The 19,409-nt window shown below is 33.3% G+C and overlaps 1 protein-coding gene across 1 annotated transcript in view; it reads left to right on the top strand.

Annotated features, from left to right (window-relative positions):
• LOC145692677 (uncharacterized) overlaps positions 1–19,409 on the top strand; it is a 1,521,027-nt gene that overhangs the window by 1,222,545 nt on the left and 279,073 nt on the right. Inside the window, exons 351-355 of the mRNA XM_081768059.1 lie at positions 2,819–2,866; positions 11,096–11,188; positions 15,710–15,781; positions 17,000–17,071; positions 18,899–18,955. Of these exons, the coding sequence (XP_081624185.1) occupies positions 2,819–2,866; positions 11,096–11,188; positions 15,710–15,781; positions 17,000–17,071; positions 18,899–18,955 (342 nt within the window). The remainder of the gene's footprint in view (positions 1–2,818; positions 2,867–11,095; positions 11,189–15,709; positions 15,782–16,999; positions 17,072–18,898; positions 18,956–19,409) is intronic.

Here is a 19,409-nt window from a genome sequence, read left to right as displayed (position 1 = left end):
ACTAACATTATAAGAAATACCGGGCGAATTCGTTATCAAATTATATTCCTACAACAACGTATTAATAGACATGTGACAATAATTTTGGACATGAGTATACATGCTGCAGTAGTTTTATCTCTCGTCATAGAATCAAAATTAAAGTTCAGAAAGATTGATGTTGTAACTTGTGTATTATGTACTACCTACTTGAAATTCGAGTATATTAGTGATGGTTTATTGCATTTTCTAATTACGTTATAATTGGGCTCTTAATACACTTACCTTAAAATGTTTTGCTAATATTTATTAAACAACGAATATATGAAATGTAAAATGAAATAAAATCTTTGAGTTATAAGTCCGACGGTTCTGCCGTGTGGGCTAAAGGAGACAGTGGTGATGAGAAATGAATGAAATAGTGTAATGAAGAAAATAGGAGGAAACGAAAGAGCACCAGAAAACCCACGCACACGGTGTTTGTTCACAAAGTCTACTTGGCACCATCTGGAATCAAACCAGGGACCCTATCCATCAGAGGTGAACACTGTTAACACTGAGCCATCGCGACCCCAAAAATGTGAAATGTATTTTAACTATATTTGAACTTAAATCCCGTATAAACCTAAATATTTACTCTGAAGAAGAAAGATTAAAGAAGAAATAACATGATGTGAGTAGGAAGTTTTAAAATGATTAGTAAAGTGTTTTCTTAATATTGACGCAAATTAATAATGATAATCCTAAACAATTAAAGAGTGATATCATACAATAATTAATTATAAGAACCTACCTTGTTTGCTCTTACTAAACTGTTCTAAAAGATTCATGTTTCGAAGTTGCTCGTGTTTCATCATCAAGAAAGAAAGAAAAGCTAAAGGAGGATACCAACTACGTGAGAATATTAAGGATTTGTTAAAACATGGAACTAGGTATAGGGTTAACAAAAAATTGGCTACTTACCAATGAATCCTTCCTTGAAAAATTTAAAGATTTTGACGTTTCAGAACTCTCAGCTGGTTCCTTCCTCAGTGGCAAGGTAAAAAAATTAAAACGGAAAGGACATAAAAGGAGTAAAACCAGGAATACATACCACTATATAAAAGTAACGTACAAGAAAGATCCTAAGATGAACAGAGCAGAGTGAAAAAGAATGAACTGAATAAAAAAGAACGTGGTGTCTATGTTAGCCTACTATTGCCAGATCCAAAGTATATATCAAAGGAAGGTACCCAAGTTCGATCAATGTTGCCAGTATCAAGGTCTAATGCAGGTTTGTATTTATAAATAAAGAACGATTATTTAATTTTCCTTTTAAAAAAAACGGGAAATTAAAGGATCGTTCTTTATTCATAAATACAAACCTGCATTAGACCTTGATACTGGCAACATTGATCGAACTTGGGTACCTACCTTTGATGTATACTTTGGATCTGGAAATAGTGGCCTAACATAGACACCGCGTTCTTTTTTATTCAGTTCATTCTTTTTTTTTCACTCTGCTCTGTTCGTCCCAGGATCTTTCTTGTACGTTACTTTTATATAGTGGTATGTATTCCTGGTTTTACTCCTTTTATGTCCTTTCCGTTTTAATTTTTTTTACCTTGCCACTGAGGAAGGAACCAGCTGAGAGTTCCGAAACGTCAAAATCTTTAAATTTTTCAAGGAGGGATTCATTGGTAAGTAGCCAATTTTTTGTTAATTTTGAATATGCCCCTATGCGCCCATGTAATTATAGGTATAGGGTTGTTTAAAAAATTATGACAATCTACTTCGGTACTTAAAATTGTGAACAAATGTGATGATTCTTTGGATGTTTAACTTTTTTTTATTTTAAGCTTAAATACAAAATTGTCCTACAAATGATTGTGACAGTATAGCTTTTTAAGGGAGCCATATGGGCGTATAATACATGATAAGTTAATAATCCTGCACCCAATAAATTATATCTCTTTTTAGATTTCAACTATTCTTTCTCTGATGATAAAATACCGAATGTGTCGAAAATTAAAATCTGACAAGTGATCAGGATAAATATTTCATAAAATGATATCTGATTTTTCAAATTCAAGAATACAGAGTACATTTAAATATTTCTGAAATGATTAGAATTTAAAATAGTCTGTAATATAGTCAACATATATATATATCGGGTGTTTCGAAACAACACCGACAACATTTGGGAGTTAATTCCTGACACCAAGATAAGACAAAAAGTATAGACCAACCTGGGTGTACAAATACTTTTTTTCTGAGTTATAGGCTGCCGAAAACATAAAAAAATGAACTTCAAAGGTCAGTAGCTCTAAAACTGTGGGACCTACAGTAGGCTGATCAGGACTTTCCTTAGAAACTAGTATGTACCCTAGTATGTACCCTATCTAAATATCCAAGTTTCACAATCCTTCGGTACTTCCGCAACAAATTTTATAAAACTATTTGGTGAGTACTTCAAATTATATGCCTGTAGTCAAACTCCTTGTATAAAAGTTGTTGTGTGAGTACCTTAGGATTTTAGAACATGTATTTTGGATAGCGTACATATTAGTTCCTAAGTAAAGTCTTGACCCGACTACGGTAGGTTCCATAGTTTTGGAGCTATGAACCTTTAAAGTTCTTTTTTTTTTTCTTCTTCTTTCTTTTTTTTTTTTTTTTTTCATGTGTTTGGCAGCCTTTAACTCCGAAATGAAGCATTTGTGCATCGAGGTTGGTCTATACTTCTTGTCTTATCTTGGTGTCAGGAATCACCTCCCAAACGTTGTAGGTGTTGTTTTGAAACACCCTATATATATATATATATATATATACCAATTTACCAATTTTGCTTTTCTTGAATTAGGTGAAAGCAAATCGTCAAGTTCTACAACGGAGGCTTCTTCTGATGAAGGTAAAGTATTACTAGTCACTATCTACAACTAATTAATAACACGGGATGAAGAAAAGAAATCAAGAAAATTCAACCAAAATTAGAGTAAATTTCTGGTAATAGAGAGAACAAAGGATTCGATTTAGAATAAGACTTGATGAATAAACTTCCATGAAATGGAAGAAAGTGAAGGAAAGGTCAGTCCATATATAGAGCTCACTTCCTTCAAAGAAATTTTAATTAAAATATTTTTGTCAATTATACTTCTCTAGATAATCAATGCGGATAAAGAAAGTTGATTTCATGTTTTAATTGGAAGGATACTTAATTTATGATGTATTAAAAAAATAATTTTAATATATACTCATTTTTTGATTACAAATATTAAAATTGTCAAATTTGTCTTCATTGTGAAATTCGTTTTGTTGTTACAGAATTCATAGGTATCTTGAACCAATCTGGGTAATATTCTTAGTAACGATATGAAGTACGAACGTGAAATAAAAGCAAGAATAGGAAAGGCGAAATAAGCCTTTAGGAGGAAGAAAAGTATTTTTTGTGAAACCTTGATTAAAGAGTTGAGAAAAAGACTCATAAAACGCTTCATGTACTGTATGGATCAGAAACATGGACATTACGCAGAAATGATGAGAAACGATTGGAAGCTTTCGAAATGTGAGTATGGAGAAGAATGGAGCGAATTAGCTGGGTCGAGCGGGAAAGGAATGAGAGGGTGTTAGAAGTGGTAGAAGAGAAAAGTACAATTTTAGATATTATTAAGAAGAGGAAGAGAAACTGGCTGGGACATTGGGTGAGAAAGAACGGTATCATGAGGGGCGTTTTAGGGAGTATGGTCGCAGGAAAGAGAGGGAGGGGGCGAAGGATACTACAATTAATGGACGATATTAAAACAGAAAAATCATATATGAAGACGAAGAAGTTAGCGGAAGACCTTTGGAGCATTGAAGCTTCTCATCTGCGGCAAATAACCTGCCAATAAGGGCAGAATACCTATGATAATTGAGAAAATTAGTCATCTTGTTGTCAAAATAGTTTACACTTTAATTGCTCAATTTTCACTAGTCACTTCGTTTATTTATATCTCATTAGATTCAATATTCGAATCCTGTATGTGAAACAATATCCAGTTATTTAATTAAGGTTACTTTAAAGGGACAAGCTTTGCTGATAGATGTCACTACAGTCTTCGTATCTTTCTCATGTATTTTTTACCTTTCACGAAACTTCACGATTTCTCTTATAAATTTCAACCTAGAGATTTCAAATTGTTCGAGAAGAAACTTCATAACCCATCGAAGACAACAATCCGTGCCGATTTTTTATTTAGAGTTTTCTTCATTCTTGAAATGGCTTGTTTGTTGAAAGGGATATCCAAACCTTCAACCAACAAACTCTTTCAACAATGAAGAAAATTCTAAATAAGAAATCGGCACGGATTGTTGCCTTCGACATATTATGAAGTTCCTTCTCCAAAAATTTGAAGTCTCTAGGTTGAAATTTGTAAGAGAAATCATGAATTTTTGTGAAAGGTAAAAAATACATGACAGATTCGAAGACTGTAGTGACAGCTATTGGCAAAACTTGTCCCTTTACACCAACCTTAAATATTTTGTTAATACATGAATACGTAGCTTAAAATTACATTCTTTAATCTGAAGGTCTATAAGTATTCAAAGTACTGTAAAACTTAAGCGTTGTTTATATGACCTTCAGAAAATATAAATATGAAATTGATATTGTAATTTTAATTGCTTTATTTCATTAAACGTACAAAACAACTCTGCCAACGTAACTGACATAGAAATTTATCAAAGGGACTTAAACAAAGTAGTTCTCTATTTTACACCTAAGCAAGTATCTTTTGCTTTCTCTTCACTTATATGTTTGGTCGTATAATTCCGGGGAAAAAAATACGAAAACTCGATTTAGGGGCCGTTCAAAAATTTTGTGGCCCTTGATCCGAGATCCAACATATTTCAATCAAAAATTTTCTTGTACGCCTTATATCTGGAGAATTACATACAGTGTAGTCAAATTCAAACTATCACTTAACTCAGTATGATGTGCTTATTCCATAAAAAATACGAAAACCTGATTTAGGGGCCGTTCAAAAATTTTGTTTCTTCTGATCCAAGATCCAATATCTTGCAATCAAAAATTTTCTTATAGGTCTTATATCTGGAGAAATATATATAGTGTTGCTGAACCTAAACTATCACTTAACTCAGTATGATGTGCTTATTATGTAGAATCGTAGAAACTCGATTTAGGGGGCATTCAAAAATTTTGTGGCCCCTGATCCAGAAACCAATTATTGGCCAAGATCGCAATCTTTTGATCCATTTTCTTTTGTTTTATTTTGTTTCCCAAAAATTCTTCTTTTACTATTTTCTTTCATTCACACATTTGTGTCTTTCTTCATGTTAGAACAATCGTTTGATACATTTGCAATAACAAAAAAACTAATATCCTTTCTTATAGTATAAAGCCAATATTAATTAAACAAGAAACTTTTGTCTATCCCTTTCAAAATTGTGAAATAATCATTAAAGTGTTTCAGCTCATTTTGAGTCATTACTCTGAGGTATTGGAGTACAGTGTTACGAAAACTGTGATTTAGATAACAACAAATGATTTTAATATCGCTTATTTTTCTATTATCTCTGAATGGTGACTCATAAAATGATTTGAAATCAAGGATCTTATAAAATAGAGAATATTCCCTTACAACAAAATCTTGAAGCAATACGTCACAGTTTCGCCACCCCTACTCTGCCCACTCCGCCCAATAGGTTCGCAATGTTTTGAGCCAACAATCATGGCCGAAACGAAAGTAGCCAATCAGACGATGGCAGAAACGAGAGTAGCAAATCAGACGTGCCGATGCTCGGTCGTTTTTTGGCTTCATCGATTTAATAGGATGAAGATATATATGGACAGATCCTCTATTTATAACATCCTTGTTTGAAATACATTAGATAAAAGAAATGCAAAATATTACGGGTAGTGTTATTTTTGCAATTTATACTCCAGTATTCAAGTGTAGTTTACAATAGTGTTATCTTCTTCTTCTAATACTCTACTATTTCATGCTTGCGCGAGATCGACAGTTTTGGTGATTTTCTTTCATCTTACTTGGTTCCAAACATCATCATCTATTAATTCCTTTTGTTCTACAAGGGGGAATCCGAAAATAAGTTTCTCGTGGAAATTGAACAACAATGGGGGAACAAGACAGCCGTAGCATGCGCAATATGCCCTGAAACAAGTTCGCCCGTCATCCTGCAGATGGCGCCGTCGCAGCTCCTGCGCAAGTGCTCTGCAGGGAAAGTGCTACTCACAGTGTTCTGGGACGCCCAAGGGATGTTGTTGCTGGACTTTTTTTTTTTTTTGGAGGTTGGAACCATCACTGCTTCGCGGTACTGTCACACCCTGTCGAACTTGAAGAAGGCGATTCGGAAAAAGTAACCTGGCCTTCTCACATCTGGTGTTCTTTTGGATGACAATGCGAGACCACACTCAGCGACGGCAACGCAAAACTATATTGCAACTCTTGCAAAACTATATTGCCTTGCCAATCCACCATACAGTCCTGATCTCGCACCTATTGACTTCTATCTGTATCCGGCTTTGAAGAAGATTTTCTGCGGCAGGCGCTTTGAAAGCAATGCTGAAGTCACAGAAGTTGTTCGACCTTTTTCCGTATGCAGAACCCAGAAATTTTCCTGAAAGAGTTTTCGAAGCTCGTAGACCGGTATGACAAATATCACAATGTATGTGGTATTTATGTGGAAAAATAAAGATACATCTGATCTTGAATGTCACATGCTATTTTTTATCTTGCATCTCGGGAAAATTATTTTCGAATTCCCCCTCGTAAATCCGTAATCAAACAATCTATTAATCTTCTTTTTGGTCTTACTCTTCCTCTTTTTCCTTCTACTTCCATCTTCTCTAATCTCTTGCCTACATAATCATCATTTCTTCTCATAACATGATCGTACCACTCTACCTTTCTCTCTTGTATTTTCTTCGATATTTCAGTGACTTTAACACTGCCTCTTATTCTTTCATTTCTGATTTTATCCAATCTGATAACACCACACGTCAATCTAAGTATTTTCATTGCGACCACGTCCAGTTTATTCTCTTGCGCCTCGTTAATACCCTAAGTATCTACTCCGTACAGCATTGCGGGTTTCGCTGCAGTATTCTACGCTCTTTCTTTCACCTCAAGGCTTACGTTTTTATCACAAAGAATATCTGAGATATTCTTCCAATTTATTCATTCCATCTTAATTTTGTGCTGTATTTCTGCATCTGAATTCCAATCCTCATTACCAATAGAACCTAAGTATTTAAGTGTATTTATTTTCTTTATATCCTGCCCTTGCATCTGTATCATTTTCTCTTCATTTCCTTCAAGGATTTTCTCCACTTTTCTAATTTCTCTTCTAACTTTTCTCCGTTGGTATTACGTAAGATAATGATGATTTTGATGACGTTAATGATTTTACAATTCTTTATCTCTTTCAAATGATGCCTTTTGCATTAATCTATTTGTAATATGTTATATTATCTTTTAAATATAAAAAATTCATTGGTTGTTAGAGAAATACGACGCTTTTATTTTTGCTATAATTAATTTTATAATATCGTAAAAAATTTAGTAGGTGTTCTCAGGATATGAAGGTATTGACATCCGACGTTCCGAATGCAGACATTGTATTCATTTTCAGGAATTGTGATGAAGAGATCAGAGATATATAGAAACATATACAGGATGTTTCAAAACAACATGGACAACGTTTGAGAGGTGATTCCTGACACCAAGATAAGACAAAACGTTTAGATCAACCTGGGTGCACAAATGCTTCCTTTATGAGTTATAGGTTGCCGAAAACATGAAAAAAATCAACTTTAAAGGTTCGTAGCTAAAAAACTTTGGGACCTACAGGTTGGGTTAAGACTTCACTTAGGAAATAATATGTGCGTTTTCCAAAAATACATCTTTCAGAATCCTAAGATACTCACACAACAGTTTTTATAATGGGAGTTTGCCTACGTGCATATAATTTGAAGGACTCATCAATTACCAGTATTTTTTTTTTTTGTTTGTTTGTTTTTTTGTGGAAGTATCGCAGGATTCTGAATCTTGAATATTTTAATAGGGCACATACTAGCTCCTAAGTAAAGTCTTGACCCGACCACGGTAGATCCCATAATATTGAAACTATAAACCTTTAAAGTTAATTTTTTTCATGTTTTCGGCAGCCAATAACTCCGAAAGGAAGCATTTGTGCACTCAGGTTGGTCTATACGTTTTGTCTCATCTTGGTGTCGGGAATTACCTCTCAGATATTGTCGATGTTGTTTTGAAACACCCTGTATATGGTGACTACTTACAAGCAGAGCTATGAATAGAGGCATGTGATTCGCCGAGGGTAAAGCTGACTCCTGATTGGCTATTGTTGTGGCTGCGAGAAATGGCTTTCTTGAACGTCAGTTTTTTGTTCCCTGAAAAGGGGTGACTAGATATCACTGCATTGAAATCCTTTGTCTCTATTGAGACTATTCCTTTCACATGAGATATGCTATGGCTTCCTTTATTATTCTGTCCCAAAAATGCAATGTCTGTATTCGAAATGTCGGATGTCAATGCCTTCATCTGGCTGATGGCCCGAGAACACTAATTAAACTCACGTCGCAAGGAAAAATTCAATTCTTTCTTCACTACAAAATTACTTTAACACTTTGCTTGAAAGAAATCTAATTATTTAGTTTACATAAGAAATCTAATTATTTAGTTTACATAAGAAATCTAATTATTTAATTTACATAAGAAATCTATTTAGTTTACATAAGAAATCTAATTATTTAGTTTACATAAGAAATCTAATTATTTAGTTTACATAAGAGATCTAATTATTTAGTTTACATAAGAAATCTAATTATTTAGTTATAAAATTGCATTAACAATTAACGTGTATTAACAATGTAATTAATTATATGATATTGTATAGCATGAATATTAGCTGCTACATAAGAAACAATTATCTATAATTGAATTTAAGTAGGAAATATCCTAATGTCATGTATACACCACGAGAAGGAATTTGGTAAGAATATTGAAAGTAACTGAGTGAAATGTAACTAAAAAACTAATAAGTTTAAATAACATGTACATAAACAGAACAATCCTAATGCAAATCACATACTAGAGATAACTTTATATACAAATCAAATTTCTTCTTCTTCTAGCATAAAACAATCAGATGACTTAAAGAAACGTGTTTTAAAGAAGAAAAATCTCCTCTAGCTCTTTACCTGGTGGTATGGTTCCTAATATAGAGGTTGCATTACCTCTTTGTACTGCCATACTTATTCTCTGAATTAGGAAGGTGCTTGCTCTATCATCACCAGACAATTGAGTGATGCGTTTACCTACTTCCTTTATAAAACTGAGACCTTCTTTGCCCCAGGATCCACTGGATTCAATGGCAATGGGTACAAATTGGTACTTCTCTGTTAGGTTACTGTATTTTCTTCTTTTTTCTGTTTCCTTTCGACTGGCTACATTGCCCGCTTGGAGTGAGGAGAAAGGAAGGTTGGAAGGAGCGAAAGTATCTGTGCATGTAAAGTCCCAAATCAATGATTTGCCTCTCTTCCAAGGTATTAAGGTCATCCCATCTGGTCTTTTACCATCCGTTCTACTACATCCATTTGGCTCCCTTATTGCCGGTATACCTGCTGAAATGAGTGCTCTCATTATAATGTCATTGACAGTTGAGTGTCGGGGACATCTATCTGTACTTTTTATGCAAGACAGTCCATGCAGTCCTTTTTTATCTACTGGATTCCTACATGCCTGACATTTATGAGGTTCACATATATTTGCTCCCAACCGTAACGCAACTGCTATTCGAAAACTCTCATTACTGAGATGAAGACCTAGAGAGAACGAAGGTAAAGCTTTAAGCCAAGCTCCTCCTTCTATGGATGATGCAGCAATTATTCTAGCCTTGTCTTCTAGGCTGTCTGAAGACCGTAGTAAAAAGGAGAAGTGTGATTTAAAAATAGGTTCTTCCCACGTGGATTGCTTTGCTCTGGTACTAAATTCGGGTAATTCAGATCCAACTAGAAGTGACCAAGTGGAAGAGCAATCTTTAACTTCAGAATCCATGTGGAAGCTTATATCCTGTTGGAGAAGTGATTCTATTAGACATCGGGAACCATAGAATGATGCCAAGAAGGCGGGAATAGCCAAATCTATGGCTCGTCGGATGCCTAATCCACCAAAACCAACTGGCAGAGAAGCCTGAAGCCATGTGTTATCCTCAAGGAAGCAATTTAGGATAGATTCTAAACCAGATTTTACGGTGTTATCAAAGCGTTCTAATAAATCTTCTTCCTTCCATGAAGGTGAACTTCTCAGAAAATATAGTAATCTTGGAGTAGTAAATGATGTCCTTAATAAATAAAAGGCAGAATGTGCTGAGATTAATGACAGACGTGCGAAATACATCTCCAGTTTGGTTATCTTCTCAGTTAACAAGGTTTTTCTTGATTCTGTTGTGAGGCCAGTTCCTAGGAGATAAGCGTTTGAAGGAGACATTAATTGAATGCCCGGAGCTACCTCATTGTATGATGTGAGGAGTATGTGCATATGCTCTTTCGTTGTTCCAAGAAAGCTAACTTCACATTTCGAAAAATTGAGATGTAGACCAACTCTAATTCCCTGTGTATAGATCACTTTTAATGTATTTAATACGGTATCCGGATCTCCAGCTATGGTTCCATCATCTAAGTACCAAACATTCAAATCTGTGTGTATGTTATCGACTATGGACTGTAAAGTTATTGCGAATAATGCTGGACCTAAAGGATCTCCTTGCTGTACTCCTCTTTGTGACAAAATGATGTGTTATTATTTATTTATTATTATTTATTTATATTATTTATTTATATTATTTAGTTTACATTTTTATTATATTATATTATATTATTTAGTTTAGTTAGATATTATTTAGTTTACATAAGAAATCTAACTATTTAGTTCACATAAGAAATGCTAGAAAGACCGATTATTTTGACATCGCTGACACAACTTTACTAAAGCATTATCAATTATTTTTTAATATTGCTATGAAGATGGTTAACATAAATGAGATGAGCTGTACGGTTATTTGCATTCTGTTTTGTAGTAATTGTTCATTTATTATTTTTCAGAGGACACAGACACAGACACAGACGGATTACAAAAAGAGGAGATATTAGCTAACAAAGTGATTGCAGCGTTAACAAAGGCTAAACAGATTGAAAGTATGTGAATAACCAAGTGTTGGTAATTTTCTTCGTTTATGTAAACAAAATGTAATGGTGTCGTCTTGCTGATAAACGGTCAAAAGCGTAAAATTTTGAGGTTCTATTTCTTACAAATTTTATCTGAATCATATCATGAAACAATGATTCTGTTTTTGTCGTAAAAGTTTTTTTTTTTTTTTTAATATTGACTATGAAACCAGGATGTAAACATGTTAAGAACCTGACATACTAAATATAACACAAAATTCACCATTTTTCTTACGATTGTTTTTCAACGTGAAAGGAGATGATGAAATACAACTTACCACAATCATAGATAATATTATTCTACTACAGAAAATATAAACCTAAAGAATTTTCAGTTGTTTCCATCCATAGAAATTACAATGTTGCCAGAATAACATTTCTCCCAAAATCTAAGTTAAGGCAATGACTAGAGGAACGAACTCAACTGTATTTGATTATGTATCATGTTGTCTTGGAATTCTGTGAACTAATGTGTATATATTTAGTTTGTAATAAACAAAATAGTTTTAACATACAGTTTTTAAAATTAAATAATAATGTTATTTAAAAAAATAGTTCACAGGATACGAAAACAACAGGATACCAAAACATCATGATACGTAATCAAATGCAGTTGAGTTCGTTCATCTAATAGCTGCCTTAACTTAGATTTTGGGGGAAATGTTATTCTGGCAACACTGTAATTTCCATGGATGGCAACACTTTAAATTCTTCAAGATCATATTTTTTTTTTGTTGTATAATGACACTCTATGATTGTGGTAAGTTGCATTTCATTACCTCTTTTTACTTGTAAAAAAACAAGCAAATAAAGAATGGTTAAATATTATATTATTTTTAGTACGTTAGGCTCTTAAACGAATGTAACATTTGGACACATAGGAGAAATGTCTATATTTGTGAATATGGATGTTATGTCTACAAGCACCACTAAAGAACACTTCTCTACTTGTATAGGACTTCCTTAATTTTTTTGATTTTGAATTTTTAAAATAGTTGAATGAATGCGTGGTTTCTGAAAATTTCACTTCGTTTCTATCTGTCGCGGGTGTCCGAATTTCTAGACCTCCTACTGTCTATATACTTTGCCTTTTAAGCTAAGGGGTTTTAACTGACTCTCATCCAAAGTATTTCTTTGATTTATTCATCCTTTTATTGAAACAAGTGAGTTTCGTTTCACAATGTGATACTATGATAGACTTCCAAACTATGGGAAGTCAACGTCCAAATTTGAAGTCGTACTTCTATTCCTACTCGTTGCAATAGATTAATAAGATCAAAGATAGAACCTGTTCCTCGGATGTCGGATCCATATTAAAAAGCCATTACTCGTTACCTATTATTGTTTTCTCTCTAGAGAGACAAGTAGTGCATCTATAACTACTTGTTGCAATAGAGTAATAAGATCAAAGATACAATCTGTTCTTCGGACGTGGAATCCATATTAAAAAGCCATTACTCCTTATCTCTTATTGTTTTCTCTCTAGAGAGGCAAGTAGTGCATCTATAACTACTTGTTGGAATAGAGTAATAAGATCAAAGATTCAATCTGTTCCTCGGACGTGGAATCCATATTAAAAATCCATTACTCCTTATCTCTTATTGTTTTCTCTCTAGAGAGACAAGTAGTGCATCTATAACTACTTGTTGCAATAGAGTAATAAGATCAAAGATTCAATCTGTTCCTCGGACGTGGAATCCATATTAAAAATCCATTACTCCTTATCTCTTATTGTTTTCTCTCTAGAGAGACAAGTAGTGCATCTATAACTACTTGTTGCAATAGACTAATAAGATCAAAGATGTTCCTCGGACGCGGAATCCATATTAAATCAGACGCCGCTTGGCCAACTGATCTAGGAAGGTCTCTACTAGACCCACCTAGCAGGAGAACTCTCTACTACGTCCAGGAATGGCAGCGCGCTTTCAATCCGGTTTCTTTTGGGTTCCCCCTTGTATTTAGTTCTCAAAGATTACGTATAAAGCACTTGTTATTTTTGAAACATGCATGTAAATTTCTGCTCTATTAAACAATATTTTGCATGTTGACTTGTTTCTTATATTCGTAATACACCATTTCTATTATTTCCTTGGAAACAATTTGTTAACATGAGTTCACATCTTGTAGTGTTGAGAGATATTTCTCTTTCTCTGTTCCTTCTCAATGAATATATTATTGTAATAATATTTGAAATATTTTGTGATTATAAACTGTATTCATTGATAGTCATTTACTGATATTTTTGGACTCAAACTCAATGGTTTTTACAATTATATGGGCACATGAAAGGATGATTCAAATTAACAAAAAATTCTCTACTTACTAATGAATCCTCCCTTGGAAAACCTAAATATTTTTCAAACATTTCGGAACTCAACTCTGGTTCCATCCTCAGTGACGATGTGAAAAGGATTAAAAGGGATAAGAGATAAAAGTTAAACAAGGAATACACACCACTAAATAAATAAATGTAACATAAAGAGTAGATGCTAAAAGATGACGAGCAGAGCGAAATGCAAAAGGAATGAACTGACTTGAAGATAGCGCCGCGTCTGTTACGTCACTATTGCCAGAGTCAAAATATGCATCATAAGTAAGTAACCAAATTCTGTCAATGTTGCCAGTATTCATATTCAAAGCAGGTTTGTATTTATGAATGAAGAATGATTCTTTAGTCTCCCGTTGTTACTTTGTTTTTGCTGAACCTATTATATTAACTTGTTTTATATTATGTGCACGTTGTTTTAAGGATCTACTATTTACGTTATACTATTTACGTTATCGGTTTTAAATCCTTTTCATCTTGCCACTGAGGACGGAACCAGCTTTGACTTCCGAAACGTTTAAAAACTATTTAGGCTTTCCAAGGGAGAATTCATTGGTAAGTAGCCAATTTTTTGTTAATTTCAATGGCCTTTAGTACAGTTTGGTACAATATTTGTTACTTTCAAATAAAATAAGAAGAGTGTATCTTGATATATAAAATACATAGAGGATAAAATGAGAGAGTGAAATATATAACAGAAATATTACAAATTGTTGTTACAGTAAAAAACCATCAAGTCCTGTTTCTTTATAGTCATTGCTAATTGTCGGAATGTTGTTGTCAAGTCTTATTAGACATAAGAATTAAATCAGGAAATATTTAGGAATTATCCCATATAATTTTAAATTTTATATATATATATATTTCAATTTCTTTTTTTTCTTTTTTTGTATATTAAGATATATTATATTACACAATACATAAAATATAAAAATACATTATAAAATATTTGTTTACAATAATTTTCTATAAATGATTGTTTAGTTAAGGATAGTAACTATCTATAAATTGGTACATATTTGACATTTTTTCTTTTACAGAAAGGTAAACAGCAAATTCTGAACAGTTAGTTATAAAAGGAAAACTTCTAATAATTTTCCAGGAGGTAATGTACATAAAATGGAAGCCACATTTCCTCGCTGAACTGCTATGCTGATACCTTCCAGCATATTTTAAAATTATATTTTGTTACCTTCCAGTAAAATGAATTCAATTTTCCAAATGAGTATGTTCTATGAGACTTCAGTCTTATATAATCCTATACTATACGAGGGGCAATCGAAAAGTTCCCGAAATGTTGTTGTGGTTTTGACATTTGAAGACTACAGGGGAAAAAGGAGGCAAGTCAGTTTTTTCTTATAACTTTACACAATTGCCTTATTTCCCATTAACTTACCTCCTTCTTCCGTTGAAGGCGAAATCTTTAGCATTCAATTTCTTAGTGACTTACCCTCTTCTTACTGTGGGATTTAGTCCCACATCTTTCAGGCTACATAATTCTGCTATTAACACATTATTGACCATTTCTTCACTTACCTCCTTTTTTCCCTTGTGGTCTTCATTTGTGATCATCATAATGAGTCTGGTACAGTACTGACCTTACGTTGCCTAATTATGATTTTGACAAGAGTAAACAGGTTATAACTTGACAGCGCACGAGTAAAGTAGCTGAACAGAGAAGTGTGTGTAGTGATCAGTTGGCGCGATTTCATAGATCGAGCAACGCACAAACATCAATTTCATGTGCAAATTGGAGAAAATCTGTTTCATAAAGTTTGATAATCTTGAAAACGATTTAATAGCACTGGACGTTTGGCTCTTCCCTAAGCTAGAAATGAGCCTCAAAGATATCCGTTTTGCCACCGTAGAATAGATCAAAACCAATGCGACGGCTGAGGTTCGGAAGATATCAGAAAAGGACTTTCGTCGATGTTTCCAGCAATGACAGAAACGGTGGAGCAAGTATGTGTAAATGCGATGGTGCCTACTTTGAAGGGGATCAAGTACATATGTGCTTATATCATGGTAATAAAGACCTACAACGAAATTCCGGAAACTGTTTTGACTGTCCCTCGTATTTATTTATCATCTATGTTTTGTACACAATGTATAACATTGCCACTATTTGAAGTAATGTATAATGTATTCTTTTTTTTTTCCTTCAGATAAGAAAGTAGGCTATAAGGAATTTATGAAAGATGCAGACAAAATATGGAGCTCTAATATTGAAGAAAAAGGTAAATACTCTACATTTGTTCTTACAAAATTATATTTTTGTTGATATGAGATACATTTTTATTCATCATATTAAAGATTAATGACTACTAACAATTAATTTAGTTTCAAAATAAATGGAACCATACTATTGCTCATTTATGGTGAAGTTTATGTGGTAGTGTCTTAATTTCAATTTAACTCTTTTAAAACACTTTTAAAGAAGGATTAAAATACATATCGAAACATATAATCTCAATTTGAATATCATCTTTATAAAGTATAAGATTATCAGATGCCATATTAAGTGACAATAGCTCAGTAAAGTTTATGATAGATTAAAAGCATATATAATTCGAAATGTCTCTTTCCCCCTTTTTTACGTGTACATTATTATTTGCTTTTATTTATTTATTTATTTATTTATTTTTTGCAATTATAGAGCGCTCAACATGAGTGGCATAACAACTACAAAGTAGTTGTGTAACTTCTGGAATCTGTTTCAACACCCAATTGAGTGAAATAAATATAACTTATGTATGGTTTTCATAAATTTGGTTGTACTGTATGTATAATTATACAGGGTGTTTGGAAACAACACCGACAACGTTTGAGAGGTGATTCCTGACTACAAGATAAGACAAAAAGTGTACTCCAACCTGGGTGCACAAATACTTTCTTTCGGAGTTACAGGCTGCCGAAAATATGACAAAATTAACTTTAAAGGTCCATAGCTCCAAAACTATGGAACCTACCGTAGTTGGGTGAAGATGTGCCTTATCCAAATATCCAAGTTTCAAAATCCTGCGGTTCTTGCACAGCAATTTTTATACAGATAGTTGATGAGCCCTTCAAATTATATGCTCGTAACCAAACTCCCTGTATAAATATTGTTGCGTGAATATCTTAGGATTCTGAAACATGTATTTTTGGAAAGCGCACATATTAGTTTCTAAGTCAAGTCTTGACCCGCCTACAGTAGATCCCAAAGTTTTGGAGCTATGAACCTTTAAAGTTCATTTTTCATGTTTTCGGCAGTCTATAACTCCGAAAGCAAGCATTTGTGCACCCAGATTGGTCTATACGTTTTGTCTTATCTTGGTGTCAGAAATGACCTCCCAAACCTTGTCGATGTTGTTTTGAAACATCCTGTATGTAGTAGCAGTAGTAATAATATTAATATAGATATATGAAAACATTACAAACACAAACTAATTTTCAAAATAATTCTCTTTATAAAGATAATTATGAAAAGAAGGACACTTTTATTCTTAAAATAAGAGAACTTTGGAACAAGTACGACAAGAAAAAGGGTAAGTTCATTACAATATTTAAGTTCAAACCAAATTAAGTTTTAAAATATTTAAAAGTTTATAAAGAATTTATATTAGAATCCTTTCAAAGAATTAAAAGATTTGTTGCTACATTAAACCTATCTTAATTCAGCTTGTGCTGTCATTTGTTTCTCGTATATGAATATAATCTTTATGTATGAATGGTTCAGTATGTAACTTTCTACAGGGTGGCCACAAAATCCCGTTAGCCCTGAAAATAAGTAGCATAAACCACTAAACGTACGTAAATAACTACACGGAAAGAACTGAATGACGTGAACAACAATGCTTTCGAGAAGTTTTATTAACATATGGAACATTAAGTGTTTAAAGGATCACTATGTCGACCCTCATTCCCATGATAAAGAATAATACGTCCCCGGGTTCTGTGCGACATTTTGCGGAGCATTGCAGGTGTAACATGAATGGAAGCTTGTTTTATAGCTTCTGTCAGTTCGGTAGTGTATCGTAACGATTTTAAGCAACGATGCTCTTTATGAACCCCCACTTTGCCGCGTTTTGGTATTGTGTCGAACGTCTCAAGGAGTGCTGCACATGCCTCCACTCTCCGATCCATGTCTGCGTCCAATAAGTCTTACACATGGGTAGGTCGATATGGGTGCAGACCTAAGTCTTGTTTCATGTGCTTTTGCATAGATGACCGGTGTATACCCAGTTCCGTAGATCGCATAGGCGTCGAGTTCGCGGCGATCTCTACACGGACTGCGCGAAGAAACGACATATTTCTGCTCGTGTGGACGGTCTGCCACTTCTTTCCTTATTCTGCACAGTTTCTGTGGCGGATAGTTTGCTCCCATCATAAAAGTGTTTGTTTCGGGGAAGTATCTCGTTGAAACCTTATCCGAAAGTCTGCACGCACTTCTGCCAGCATCTTACCTGGAAGTATCAACTGGACTGGACTGGAAGTATCAACCATCGTTCACACAATCTGAAACAATGGAAAACCTTACATTAGCATTTGTAAAGGGGTAACGGGAAAATTTACATGAGCATTTATCAAGGGGTAATGGGAAAATTTACATGAGCATTTATCAAGGGGTAATGGGAAAATTTACATTAGCATTTGTAAAGGGATAACGGGAAAATTTACATGAGCATTTATCAAGAGGTAATGGAAAAATTTACATGAGCATTTATCAAGGGGTAATGGGAAAAGTTGCATTAACATTTATCAAGGGGTAATGGGACAATTTACATGAGCATTTATCAAGGGGTAATGGGAAAATTTACATGAGCATTTATCAAGGGGTAATGGGAAAATTTACATGAGCATTTATTAAGGGTAATGGAAAAAATTACATTAGCATTTGTAAAGGGATAACGGGAACATTTACATTAACATTTATCAAGGGGTAATGGGAAAATTTACATGAGCATTTATCAAGGGGTAATGGGAAAATTTATATGAGCATTTATCAAAAGGTAATGGGAAAAGTTACGTAAGCATTTGTCAGGGGTAATGGGAAAAGTTACATTAGCATTTATCAAGGGGTAATGGGAAAAGTTACATTAGCATTTATGAAGGGGTAACTGGACTTTGTGGCCACTCTGTACATAACCCAGAGTAAAGAAATTACCAGTTTAGATAATAAATAATTCCAATAATTGATACATCGATACAGAATACAAGCAACATCTTAACAAGTAATAAATTGTGCAAGAAATTTGAGTATTTTTCTAAAAAATATGTGAACCATCAAGATTTTATGTTATGGTAAATATCATATCTATAGTAATGACTTCCAGTTAATAATATTTAATATTGCTTTCTCCATCTATTTTTAGATATCCAAGAAATCAAGAAGATTCTCACGGAGTTATTTGCTAAAGCATTGATGAAAGGTAAGTTTATTTTTCAAATATTTTTTTTTATTTTTCAAAAAGGCAAACTTATTTTTCAAATATTTTTTTATTTTTCAAAAAGACAAATTTATTTTTCAAATATGACACTTAATATGGCACTAATAATTAAGCAAATATTATATCTATGTTAAACAATATCACATTAAAGAATTAAAGAGAATAAGCGCTATGTAAGTATGAATTTTCCTTTTCTTCTTGTAACAGTTAATGAAAGATAAATGTTCACATATAAATAGGAAATAACTTTTTTTTTATAAAAAAGTCTCAAAATTTATTTATTTATTTATTCACTAAATTTCACACAGCACAAGGCTAGGTGACTGAAGCTGGTAAAGGTATAAAAAAAGATAAAATCATTGAAAGAAAAAAACAAACAAAAAAGAATAAAATTAAACTAACAAAACAAATACAAAAAAGAAGGTCCACCTCTCAA

This window comes from Thermobia domestica, chromosome 8 (genome assembly GCF_964235325.1).
Source record: "Thermobia domestica chromosome 8, izTheDome1.hap1.1, whole genome shotgun sequence".
Lineage (NCBI taxonomy): Eukaryota > Metazoa > Arthropoda > Insecta > Zygentoma > Lepismatidae > Thermobia > Thermobia domestica.
This window is presented reverse-complemented; position numbering and strand designations above follow the sequence as displayed.